At 38.9% G+C, this 13388-nt stretch overlaps 1 protein-coding gene across 1 annotated transcript in view; it reads right to left on the bottom strand.

Annotated features, from left to right (window-relative positions):
* Positions 1-245: 245 nt before the first annotated feature.
* The window catches only part of NPEPPS (aminopeptidase puromycin sensitive), a 90243-nt gene continuing 77100 nt past the window's right edge, over positions 246-13388 (bottom strand). Inside the window, 7 exon segments of the mRNA XM_044002896.1 lie at positions 246-1581; positions 3776-3823; positions 4248-4330; positions 4333-4402; positions 5046-5153; positions 6317-6373; positions 7436-7578. Of these exon segments, the coding sequence (XP_043858831.1) occupies positions 1429-1581; positions 3776-3823; positions 4248-4330; positions 4333-4402; positions 5046-5153; positions 6317-6373; positions 7436-7578 (662 nt within the window). The 3' untranslated portion in view covers positions 246-1428.

Genomic DNA, 13388 nt, shown 5'->3' with positions numbered 1-13388 from the left:
AAGCTCCTTGTTCAGTGAACAGAAAAGAAAATCAAGGCATTAATTTCACATTGACATTTTTATTAACGCCAACAGTTTTTTTAATTATTATTTTTTTTAAAACAATAGCACAAAAAATGTTTCAGGGAAGCAGTCTGACAGTTAATCTGATGACCTTCTGAAATAGTTAAGCCACACCAAATATGAATTCCTGTTAACAAAAAAGGATGGGTAGAGGGCAGGGCAGGGCAGAAGGGCTTAAAAAAAAACCCAACCAAACCAAAAACAAAAAACCCCACTGGATTAGATGGGTGAGGCCTTGTTAGTAGAATACACTGTAGATCAAACAAAGGGTGGCAAGAGCTTTCAACTCTTACTTTTACCAGTTATTACTAAGGTACAGTTCAGCTCTTGCAATCAGTTACCATCCACTTCACACATGCACAACAATTAACCCAGACAAGCTAATGCCACTGTGGCCATGAAGAGATGCAACGGTTGGATCTGTCAGACAAGTAATAGCATTTTTTGTAGAACAAATCCCTCAAGAAGGCCCAAATGAAACCCTTTACCCTTTATATAATTCCACTGCTGCATCTGCATGCAATTTAGGACTCTTGCAAAAAAAAAAAAAAAAAAAAAGGAAAAAAATCACCTTAAAAAAGAAAAGAAAATGTGAATCAGTTTCTCTTATTTAATGTGGCTACTAAAGATGTTTCCTTATTATTCCTTTACCTCTAAGAAGGACACCAAGAGGTAGGACCAAGAAGGAGGGAGAACTGAGTAATTGGGTGTTTTGTTTCGTTTTGTTTTGCCAAGAGGTCACACAGAAGGGAAGGAGGCAGAGAGAGACTACTATCCTTGGTTCTGATTGCGTTATGCAGGAAAATAAATCTCCCAGATTATCACCCTTCCACCCCCACCCCCCAAAACACACTCGGAATTATGCACAGACTCAGACTATATCATACCAGCTATCTGCCTTTCATATTAACCGTTCCCCAAATGCACACTACCCTTGGCTCATAGGCTGTTTGCAGAGGCGTTAAACCCATTCCTGCCCGAGACACTTCATGAATTCCTCTTGACCCAGAAGCCTCTCAAATTTCCATTTGTAGGGTTTTAAAAACAGAACATCTGTCATTAACATCATAGAAGTGTTAAATCCTTTTAACCACTGACAAGGCTTCAGGAAGTTTCACAGTTTCATTATGCTCTATTTTATTACTATCATATTTACATTTTTTTTTTGCTGAATTGATTTTTCCTTTTTTTTAATAGAATTTAATTCTGGAGTGTGAGCAGGAACCAGTTAACTACATTCATTGTCCAACCCCCATTGGTTTGAGAAAAGACTCCAAATTCTTGGCATATGAATCAGCTGTAGGGTAGCTCCACCTTCTCCTTGCCAAGAGGCAGCAGGACAACAGTGGCTGCATGCTTGGGGGTTCACACTGTGGGTTGTGAGGCCTTTCGCTCCAGGAGGTACTGATGGATACTTTCGGCATCTCGTTTCAGCCAAGCAGCGTTCAGCAGGATATTTTCACAGCACTGCTGGATGGTACGCTCTGCTGAGGGAGCTGGGTGGCTCTCGAAGAAAGCCTGTTGCAAAACAACCCAGAATGTGGGTGTTTATATCATGTTTAATGAGCGTTTGAATTCAGAGGAAGAAAGCAACATTTTAAGTAATGTTATGGAGGAAAAAATTATTTGGCTTGCAAAATTTTCACAAGCCTTACTAATAAAAAATTACTACTGGAATCTTCATCCATTCTTTAGCTACTTCATTTCACACCACAAGGCTAAGAAAATATAAGCAAACTACTCAGAAAATTCAAGCTCAATTCTTCTCAAATACAGTTTATGCTCGTATATCCAATTTTAGATCTCATAGTAGCAATGAGGAAGAAGTCATTTACTTTTTCTTTAGCTCACTTGCTAGTATGGGGGGCGGCTAGGTGGCGCAGTGGATAAAGCACCGGCCCTGGATTCAGGAGGACCTGAGTTCAAATCCAGCCTCAGACACTTACACTTGCTAGCTGTGTGACCCTGGGCAAGTCACTTAACCCTCATTGCCCCGCAAAAAAAAAAGAGTGCTAGTTTGTAAATGACAATAAAGCTTGAATTCTGTTTGTAATTTTCTTTCAAGGAGCCCTAGATACTAATAATTTAGTACCTGTCATTCTTCAGCATTTTTCTTTCTTTATTTTGTTACAAGAGAAACACTATTTTCCACCAAATGCAGCTCTTTTTATATAAAACAGGGCAACTGTTGAATAGCAAACATAACAATAGGGCAAGATTCTAGAAAAACTAACTCTCTCCTACAGAGGCAGAGTTCTCTGTTCTTAAGGACCTCCTATGTGTTAACCCCAGCTACCTAAAACAAACGTGTCCCCCAGGCAGTTTTCTTATATAGCTTTTATAGCTGAAAATCTTCAAATAAGATTTTAACTTGTTCCCCAGATCTTAGGACATTAGCTGGAAGAAAAGAGATCATCCAGTCTAACCTCATTTAACAACTGAGGGAAATTTAGGCCCAGATTTTTGACTCCAAGTTTAATGTTGTCTGATAGACAAGAGAAGTTCCAACCCAAATACATTTTGCTTTCTAAATATTGAAATTGTTTGCCGAAGGATTTAAAATATCTTTCTAGGTATAAATATTCAGTTTTGGTAGAGTAGAAAATGAAAAACAAAAGTCTCACAAAAGTAAATTATTCATGACACATATGACAACACTGAAGTTGGAGGAGGCACCCCAAAAGCTCAAATGTACTTTTGAAGAGCATGAGATGCAACTGCTACAAGTACAGTTGACCAGAAAGCTATATGGAAACGCACATCACTGACTTCCCATTACTGGTAGCTGTAGGAAAATTCTATGAACAGTGGAGTTCCTATAATTTTCAAGACTGCAATTAAATCGAGATAACCAAGAACACAAAAGTCTAAGGAACTGTTATCTTATGAAGCCTAAAATGAAAAAAAAATTAGGGGGGGGGGGGGGAGAGAGAAAGAAGGAATATATCACATGAAGGTTTGTAATTCCATTCCTTCTATTCCATTCCAATTCCATTTAAATGCTAATTGCCTAAGATTTAGCCAGTGAAAGGAGACATAGAAATTTAGGAAATGGGAGTACTGAGATTTTCCTACCTAGCAGTTAATTCTTACATCTAAACTATACACAAATTATTTCTATGCATGATCTCTTCCAAGAGTGGATACTTCTTTTCCAGGTGATTCCAGGAAGTAATAATTAGGGAATAGGGGGAAGGTTTCTTTGGGCTTCTAAAGCGAACCAAGACACTGCTTTTGATATTGCAGTTACCCAAAAAGTCTGAAGCAAAACCCAGATTATAAAAATGTTCAGTGATTAAGTGGCTAAGCAATGAAAGAGACAACGATCATTTGGGTCTGCAACAAAAATGCCAAAATCCCCAGGTGCAGAGTTCACACTACAGAGGGAGTCTTGTTTATCAATCCTGAAGGGTGGCTAAGGAGATAATCCTGTGTAAGCATACAGTTGCATCTAAATAGGGCTTTAGGGATGTTCCAATTGAGTCTCCAGAAAAGATGATTCTATCTCTAAATTTTCCTGATAAGACAATCCAAATTGTCCACCAATGTCATCTTTTTTCTTCAGATAAGGAATATCTAGAACCCTGAAATAATCTAAGCCTGATGCTGCATTTGAAATGTCAGGCTCAACTAAGACTACAATTTAGCAAGAGCTATTAAAGATAAATATTTCATACTAGAAAAGTTAAATTTAAAGTAGTATAGTTCTTACCTTAACTTCTCCTGCCATTTTATCAATTGCAAATCCCTCAACTGAAAGCTGAAAAGGGATAAAGAGTACACAGTGTTTATAACGTAAGCGACATCAAAGGTGAATGTTTCACATTTAACAGAAGCTGGAAAAAAACTTTCTACATGTCTAAAACCAAATTAAACTAACTCCCAATGCAGCAATGCCTTAATCCGAGGTGTGTGTGTGTGTGTGCGCGTGCGCGCACACGCGCACACAAGAGAGAAAGAGAGGGAGAGAGGGAGGGAGGGAGAGAGAGAGAGAGAGAGAGAAATTTAGATCGAGATTTCACTTTGGACAAAAATAAGTCGCAATTTTTTAAAGAATGGTCTCCTTTGTCTGTTTAGAATATAAGCTCCTAGTGAATATGGATTGCATTTGCAGGTCTTATACATTGTGAGAGTATCTTAATAACAACAATGGAAAAATTGCAAACACAAATGATTTTGGGTACCTTTATTAGTCTTGATATTAAAAATCCTCCTTGGTAACGATTATAAAGTTCTTCCCAGTTGTCTTTTATAAATTTCCAAGCAGCTTCCTCCCCTGTTTGCTGCCTCCAGCTACCCCACCAATAACAGACACAGTATCCTGTGGACGTACCTCTTCCTGAGGAAAAAAAAAGAAAAGATATTAAATAAATTAAGGGTTTAAGTCTTTCTCTGTAAGGTAACACTTAGAAAAAATAAGTGACTAGGTGAACACCAGCCCCAAAAAGTTAGCATTATTAAGCAACTGACTATGTGGTATAGTGGAACGAAAGATGGATTTGTAGTCAGGAAAGACTCAAATTTAAGACCTGCCTCGGATCCTCTGTGACTTTGGTCAAATTGCTTAACCTCTCTGGACTTTAGTTTTACCATACGTAAAAAGGAGGAGAATGGACTTGATGACCTCTAAGTTCTATGACCTCTAAAATCTATGATCTGTGATCTAAGTAAGCCACTCAACTTATCTTAAGAAAAATCAGCACCAAGGAAAAGAGAATCCTATTAGACATGAGGATAGGGCATGAAGAAAAGCACAACAAACTAGATTATTTCTCAAAATCAGCAGTGCAAGATTCTTTCAGAGCAAGAGAAGGTCATAACAAATAGCTGGCACTGAGTCCCCTGGAGAAGGAAACATTCCTATGTAGCTTTCCTAAGAAGAAAGTCTTAAAATAAGGCTGATGGTCAGAGTGGCAAATCAGAGACACCTGCATCACATCAGTAGACAACTACCTTCAAAAGCAGTTTTCCAGTTAACTTACTGAAAGTGCAAAGGTGAGGACTTTTTGAATTAGTTCAGGTGGTGAAGTGGCCCCAAGGACTCGTTCAATTCTATTCTTTTCTTCTTGCATATCTGCTTCTTTGTGAAGCTACAGGGAGTAAGAGTAGGGTTATTAATTTCCTATAAGAAAGTGCTACAAATAGGCCATGCTCTAATGAAATAAAACTCAGTAATTATTAGTACTAAAAATGATTCTACAAATATTTTATTGCTAGAACTGACTTATAGCATCCCTTTTTTCAAGGATCTGATCTAAGTAGAAAAATATGCTAGCCCACTAGATGGCACCTCTAAACTAAACTACAATTTAATTACAGCACAGATGGTCCCCTCTTCCCTCTTATTCCCATATCACCAAGAGAATACAAGCCTCATTGCACCACCAAAGGTAACAATAGAAATTATTTATTTGAGCTTGGTACTTGGATAATATGACTAATATACTTTGTGAACTGAACCAAGTAATTTTCAACATTTGTTCTAATTACTGTATGCATTATAGGTAATGACTGAACCCTGGCCATTTGCAAAGAGAAATAAGAACAAACAAAAAAAGGGTTTTTTTTTAGTTTTTAGTCAAAGCTTCTCTCTTATTAGTACTCTTAACTTTTGTTGTGGTTGTGGTTTTTTTTGCAGGGCAATGAGGGTTAAGTGACTTGCCCAGGGTCACACAGCTAGGAAGTGTTAAGTGTCTGAGGCTGGATTTGAACTCAGGTCCTCCTGAATCCAGGGCTGGTGCTTTATCCACTGCACCACCCAACTGCCCCCTCCATTTAATTAAAAAAAGGAGCATTTTAGGTCTTGGATTCAGTTGAGACAAACTTGTAGCAATAAACTGGCAAGAAATAAAAAGAATAACATTACATGAATTTGTGATACAGCTAGGTGGAGCAGTGGCTAGAGCACTGGGCCTGTACACAGGAAAACCTGAGTTCAGATCTGCCCTCAAACACTTATGTGTGACCCTGGGCAAGTCGTTTAACCATCTTTGCCTCATCTGTCAATTAAGATGGAGAAGGAAATGGCAAACCACTATTATCTCTGCCAAGAAAACCCCAAATAGGGTCACAAAGAGTCAGGCATGACTGAAACAACTAAACAACAACTGTACTATTCTCTCATTGTCTTTTTATTGGAAGATCACTCTTTCTGTTGGCAATAGGTACCTTGTCAACTACTTAGAGTTTATCAAAAATAATCTATAAGTCATTTCAGGGTCACAAATGTGAACCCATTTGCACATGTACTCACCTTTAGCATAATGTCTAATGTAGTGCTATCACCATGCTTCAAAACAGTCAGATATACCTAAAAGTTAACAATCAAAGAAGAGAATTTGGTCAAGTATAACTTTCATTTTCAGATATTCCCAATCATTGTAAACAGACATGTTAAAAGATTAAAAGGTTCTATGAAGCTGCTAGTCAGTCAACCATTTATTAAGCACTTATAAAGTGCCAAGCATGCTAGTAAGCTCTCATGATACAAATAAGAAGGGCAAAAGCAGTCTCTCCCTTCAAGTTCATATCCTACAGGAAGAAACAAGCTAAATTTCGTGCTCGACTCTTCATACCCTTTGCATCTAATCTTTTCCTGAAGCCTATTAATTTTATCTTTATAACATCCCTCAAAATATACTGCCTTCTCTACTCTGCCACCACGCTGGTAGAGGCCCTCATGACCACACACCTCAACTACTGCACTATCTGGCTGATTGGTTTCCTTTCTCAAGTCTCTCCCCACAGTAATCCATCCTCCACTCAGCTGCCATAGTGATCTCTCCCCCTTAAAGCCCAGGTCCAACCATATCAACATCCTATTCAATAAACACCAGTGGTTCCTTATCACTTCCAGGATAAAATAGAAAATTCTGTTTGTCATTCAAAGGTCTTCATAATCAGACCTGTTCTACCTTTCCAGTCTTACACCTTACTGCCCTCTGTTCCGCAATCAGTGACACAGTTCCTCACACATGACATTCCGTCTCCTGAAATCTGAGCCTTTTTTTTACTCCTCCCTCTTCATCTCTGCCTCTAGGCTTCCTTCAAGTTTCAACTAAAGTCCCACCTTATGTAAGAAGCCTTTCTCAGTCTTCCTTAACCTTATTGCCTTCTTTCTGAGATTATCTCCATTTGTAGATCTTGTCTATGTGTAGCAATCTGTAAGTTGTGTCCCCCCAATAACCTATGAGCTAGCTCCTTAAAAGCAGGGACTGGTTTTTGGGGTTTTTTTTTCCCCTTTCTTTTTTAATCCTCAAAAATTAAGCACAGTGCTTGGCATACAGTAAGCATATTAAGAAACGTTGGTTGAATTAATGTGACATGGGTCAATTTCAGTTACTGTAAAGGAAAGAAAGAACTTTAAACATACAGGACTCCTCAAATCAGCAGAAAGAATCTGTTTCCCATCCACATGGTCCTTAAACCGACGACGAGCTTCTTCTAATGTTGGCTTATGTCCTGATTTTCCTAGTTTGCCCAGAACCAAGCCCCTTAGGAGTGCATCTAGATGACCTGTAGATGAGAAAGAATTGTGACTGTAATTAAATAGGATTCTGTAAATTCTGTAGCCACTTGAACTTCTTACAACTACTTCCACATTATTGAAGGAGAGAATGGTTTTACTACACAGCAAAAAGCAGTTCTCTGATGCAAGAAATAAACCTTTCACTTATCATTTTAAATATGTGGTAAAAATTATTTGTGGTAGATTAATATCGAAAGTTTTTTAGCTGAATCATTTGGGAGGGGCCACACCTGGCCCACCCTGAGATTGCACATGCTACCGAGCAGCTTTTGAAGGACCTCCTCTTTTGGGGGAGGAAAAACTGAATGTGACCGGATGGAGGGAACTTCCAGTAGGAGGGGCGTATTCAAAAGTTCACGCTCTTTGGGCCTGGCAATCAGTCTGGTGGCATTCGGGGACCTGGCGGAGGCACATGTTTGCTTTGTTTCGGGGGACTGCTGAGTAACTGTAGACCGACTGGGGCTCAGTGAGTTTTATGAAGGAAAATCCTAAATTCCTTTTAACTAGCTTAATTGGGAAAGCTCTGGGATTGCATAGGCTAAGCTTAGAGTTAAGACTATCTATCTGTATTTCTACTTCCTTATTTCCTTAATTGGTTTCACCTTTGTGGTTTAATTAATTCCCAAGTAATAAAACCTGATCCTTTATGAACTAAAGCTCAGAGGCTCCTTTTCTTATTGGCCTGGGAGGAATATATAAAGGAAGTTCAGAGGGGAGATTAAACCTAAAAGAGTCCCTCATATTTCCAGGACCCCAATATTAAGGCGTCACCCTAATAACACTCCATATGTCAAATTTTGGCCCACACAAATATAATATACCTAGTATTGATGGTGACAAAAAAATACCTTTCTTTGGAAGATGACAAATGATTCTGAATCCCTGTAGGTCATCACCCAACTTCCCCAATTCCTAATTACTATCCCCTCAATGCACTTCCCTAACAACGTCCCAACACTAATCGTTACCCTTCCACTGTACCCTCTAGAATGCATGCTCCATTGGCAACAAACTTATTTTCATCTTTAAAATTTTCCTTTTCCTTTTTCACTCCTTTCATCTTCTGGCTCTCTCCTCATGATGATACAGCCTCCCTAGCCACCCTTTCCAGCAAGGCTCACTGGCTGAGATGGAAGAGTTGGAACACGCTTTCTGTTACCACTTCCAGGTTCTCCCCCATCACTGCAGTTCAGAAGTTTCAGTCATGCCTGGCTCTTCATGAACCCATTTCTTGGCAAAGATACTTTACAGTATAATACAGTATATTCTCCAAAAAAAAGGACTGATTAAGTAACTAGTCTAGGGTCATATAGCTAGTAAGTGCCTGAGGGCAGATTTGAAGATGAGTCTAATGATTTTGCTGGCCCCATCACCTATTATTCAGTAACCTCTTCTCCTTAAGGTCCATACAATCCACATCACCTAATCAAAATCCTAGTAGCTCTTATCTACAGATCTCAAGGATATTGCCCTTCTTTCTTTAATGAGTTTGGTACCTGGTTTACAATCTTTCTATTTGATCCAAGACAATCCCAAGGGACTAATGATGAAGCATACTATCCACTCCCATAGAAAGAACTGATTAAAAATGCACTTGGGGGGTGGGGGGGGGCGGCGTGCAAATAGGTGGTGCAGTGGGATAGAGCACCAGCCCTGGAGTCAGGAGGACCTGAGTTCAAATCCAGCTTCAGACACTTAACATTTACTAGCTGGGTGACCCTGGGCAAGTCACTTAACCCCAACTGCCTCACCCCCCCCCCCCAAAAGGCACTTGTGGATTGAACATATATAACCTATACCAGATTGGTTGCTGTCTTGTGGAGTGGGGAGGAAAGAGAGGGAGAAAAATTGGAACTCTAAATCTTATGAAAATGAATGTTGACAACTACCCTTACATGTAACTGGAAAAAATAAATATACCACACCTGTATATGTTCACAAATTCCGAAATTCCTTTATTTCATCACAATCTATTGGTTTTTCCACTTCTCCCTCTGCCGTCTAAACCACACTGGGACTTCCAATCCCTCGACCCCTTCATTCTATCCAGGCCATCACCTCTGCACTGGCCCACATGATTTTGACCCTTTGGTGAACCACTCCAATTCTACACTGTCTTACTGAGTACCTTTACTTCTTATCAAAATTGTTTCTCCCCTGTCTGATTCTTACTTCACTCTGTGGTAAAATATGAAAGTTTTTAACAGTCGGTTAGGATAACTGAAAGACGCCAGTTTTTCAAGGACCACCCTTTTGGGGAGGAGATGAACAGTCCGCCTGCTGCGCATGTCAGACTGCCTGCCGGGTTTTTTGACTTCCGGGGTGGAGAGAACGAGAGGGGGCCTTTTGCCTGCTTGGCGGGGACTCCTGACGGCGCGGCACAGACTCTCTCTCCAAAGGTGGCCTTGTCGGTTTGGTGAGTTTTTATAAGGAATATAGACTAAGCTTAGACTTAAGACGATTTGTATTGTGTTTCTACTTTCCTATCCTTCTAATCAACATCACCTTGTGACTATCATAACTATAAATAAAAAGGTCTATCTAGAAAACCAAAAGCTGCTTCCATTACTAGTTTGGGAGATAAATTAAGGGAAAGGTTAAGTAGGGGAGATTTATGATCTAATATCCAATTTTAAATCTCACAACTCCTATACACATGCTGCTCCACAAAGATGGAGAGAATCATGCAATTGTTTCTGACTGGGTCCACTACAATTTTAAATTGCATAATCTCAACTGGGTCCTCACTGCTGCCAGGCAATCAATTTACTATCCCATTCATCCCAGCAACTTTTCTGAGCCTTTTTATCCCTCTTCAAACCTTCCATGGCTTGCCCTGACCCCAGTCTTTCTGCCGAGAAGCTTGTCTAATATTTTACTGAAATTATTTGAGGCCATTCAACAAGAGCTCTCTATTTTCCCTCCCTTATCTCATATCACTCTGATGCCTTCTGCCACCACCTCTTCCTTACCCTTTTCATATGAATAGATTACCCTTCTCCTTGCCAAGGCTAATAATGCCTTCTATATGTTAAAGTTTCATCCCAGCTCCTCCAACAGATTGCCTACTCTATCATCCCATCCTCTCATTTATCTGCAATCCCCTCCATATCTACTCTATTTCCCCACTGCCCACAACTATCTTCCTCATCTTCAAAAACCTTTCATTTTTTAAGTGCAACCCTGTTAACTATTATCCTATATTTTCTCATGCCCTTTGTGGCTAAACAATATGAGAATGCCACCTAAAATAGGTTCCTCTATTTCCTTTCCTGTTACTTTCTTCCTAAAGACATCTCAAACTAAACATATCTATAACTGAATCCATCATCTTCTCCCAAAGTCAGCCACCCCCATGACTTTCCCTATTACTGTCAATGTCACCCACCTCCTCTCAGTCCCCATGCTCAAAACCTAGGCATCATGCTGGATTCTTCATTGTCTCTCAATCCCCATATCCAAGTTGTTGCCAAAGCTTGTTTAATTCACCTTTGCAACAGCTCTTGAATATATCCCCTTATCTCCTCTAATACTGCTACCACTCTGGTGCAAGTCTTCATCTGTTCATGCTTGAACTATTGCAATAGCCTACTTGCCAAAATATTTCCCCACTCTAGCCCATCCTGCCACTCAACTGTCAAATTAATCAGACCATGTCAACACCCTTCCACACACACTCAATCATCTCCAGTGGCTCCCAAGAACCTCTAGGACTAAATATAAAATTCAGTTTGGTATTCTACCCCTACAACCTTTCCAGGCTTCTTATAGACCTTAACATCCCCATATACTCTTTTCCAGTCCACACTGGCCTCTTTACTGTTCTTCAAAGAAGATACTCTTATTTCTCAGCTGAGCATTTTCACTGGCTATCCCCCATGCCCAGAATGCTGCTCTTCCTCATCTCCATTTCCAGCATTCCCAGGCTTCCTCCAAAGCATAGTTAAAATACCACCTTCTTATAGTTTACTTCTCAGATCTATGGAGAAGAGAGCAATTTATGACCAAACAAGAGATAGAGAATATTATGAAGTGCAAAATGGATGATTTTGATTACATTAAATTAAAACAAACAGAAGCAACACAGCCAAAAGTAGAAGGGAAGGAGAAAGCTGGGAAATAATTTTCATAGCCAGTGTTTCTGATAAAGGCCTCATTTCTAAAATATGTAGAGAACTAAATCAAAGGATGCAAGTCATTTCCCAATTGAGAAATGGTCAAAGGATATGAACAGGCAGTTTTCAGATGAAGAAATCAAAGTTATCTATTGCCATATGAAAAAAAATACTCTAAATCACTATTGATTAGAGAAATGCAAATTAAAACAATTCTGAGGTATCATATCTCACACTTATCAGATTGGCCAATATGACAAAAATGAAAATAATAAATGCTGGATAAGCTGTGGAAAAAATTGTAATTTTAATGCATTGTTGGTGGAGTTGTGAAGTGATCTAACCATTCTGGAGACCAATTTGGAACTATGCCCAAAGGGCTTTGGGACTGTGCATACCCTTTGACCTAGTAATACCACTGTTGGGACTGTTATCCCAAAGAGATCACAGAAAAGGGAAAAGGACCCACATGTACAAAAATATTTATAGCAGCTCTCTTTGTGTGGCAAAGAATTGGAAATAGAAGGAATGCCCAAACAAGTTGTGGTATATAAATATAATGAATACTATTGTGCTGTAAGAAATGATGAACAGGTAGATTTCAGAAACACCTGTAAAGACTTAAGTGGGACTAATGCTGAGTGAAATAAGCAGAACCAGGAGAACATTGTACACAGTAAGAGCAACATTGTGGGATGATCAACTACGATAGACTTGGCTCTTCTCAGCAGTGCAAAGATCCAAATCAATTCTGAAGAACTCACGATGGAAAATCTAGAAAAAAGAACTGTGGATTCTGAATGTAGATTGAACCATACTGTTTCTACTTTTTGATTATTTTTTTTCTTTCTTGAGGTTTTCCCTTGTGTTCTGATTCTTCTTTCACAACATGATGCAGAAATATGTTTAATGTGATTGTACATATATAACCTATATCAGCTTGCTTTCTGTCTTGAGAAGGGGGGGGTAAGGGAGGGTGGGAGAAAAATTGGAACTAAAAATCTTATGAAAACAAATGTTGAAAACTATATTTGCATGTAACTGGAAAATAATAAAAAACTTTTATGACTTAAAAATAAATAGAAAAGAAAATAAAATCCCACCTTCTACAGGAAACCTTTCTATATCCTTCTTAATTCCAGTGCCTTCTCTCTGTTGATTATTTCCCTATTAATCTTGTATATAACTTGTTTATATGTTGTCTTCTCCATGAGAATTTGAGCCCTTCAAGGGCAGCAACTATCTTCTTGCCTTTGTATCCCTACTGCTTAGGACAATGCCTGGAACATAGAAGGTGCTTAATGACTGACTGGACAGATCCATCAAAGAAACAAAATAATTTTCTTTAGATGTTTGTGACTATCAGCAGGTCAATGGGTGCTTTTGCTTTGGATCCATACTGTAGAGAAATATGTTAAGGTACTAATGAAAAAAATAACTAACTGAAGATATTTCAAAAGAGGAAAGGAGTATGAAATAATATGCTAGATAAGCTAACAGAGGCTATAAATTTGCTATCAGATCAAATAAAATCACAAAAAAACCACCTATCTGAATTTAATTAGTCCTTCAGTTTGATGACACTTGGGTTATGGTCTCTTATTATCAAAACTATTAAGGCATATACTTGGTTATTTAGATATATTCAAGGCACCTATATAGTCTGCACACACCAGGATCAA

The sequence above is a fragment of the Dromiciops gliroides genome, chromosome 4 (assembly GCF_019393635.1).
Source record: "Dromiciops gliroides isolate mDroGli1 chromosome 4, mDroGli1.pri, whole genome shotgun sequence".
In the NCBI taxonomy this organism is placed as follows: domain Eukaryota; kingdom Metazoa; phylum Chordata; class Mammalia; order Microbiotheria; family Microbiotheriidae; genus Dromiciops; species Dromiciops gliroides.
The sequence above is the reverse complement of the archived record's forward strand: the minus strand, read 5'-3'. Positions and strand labels throughout refer to the sequence as shown.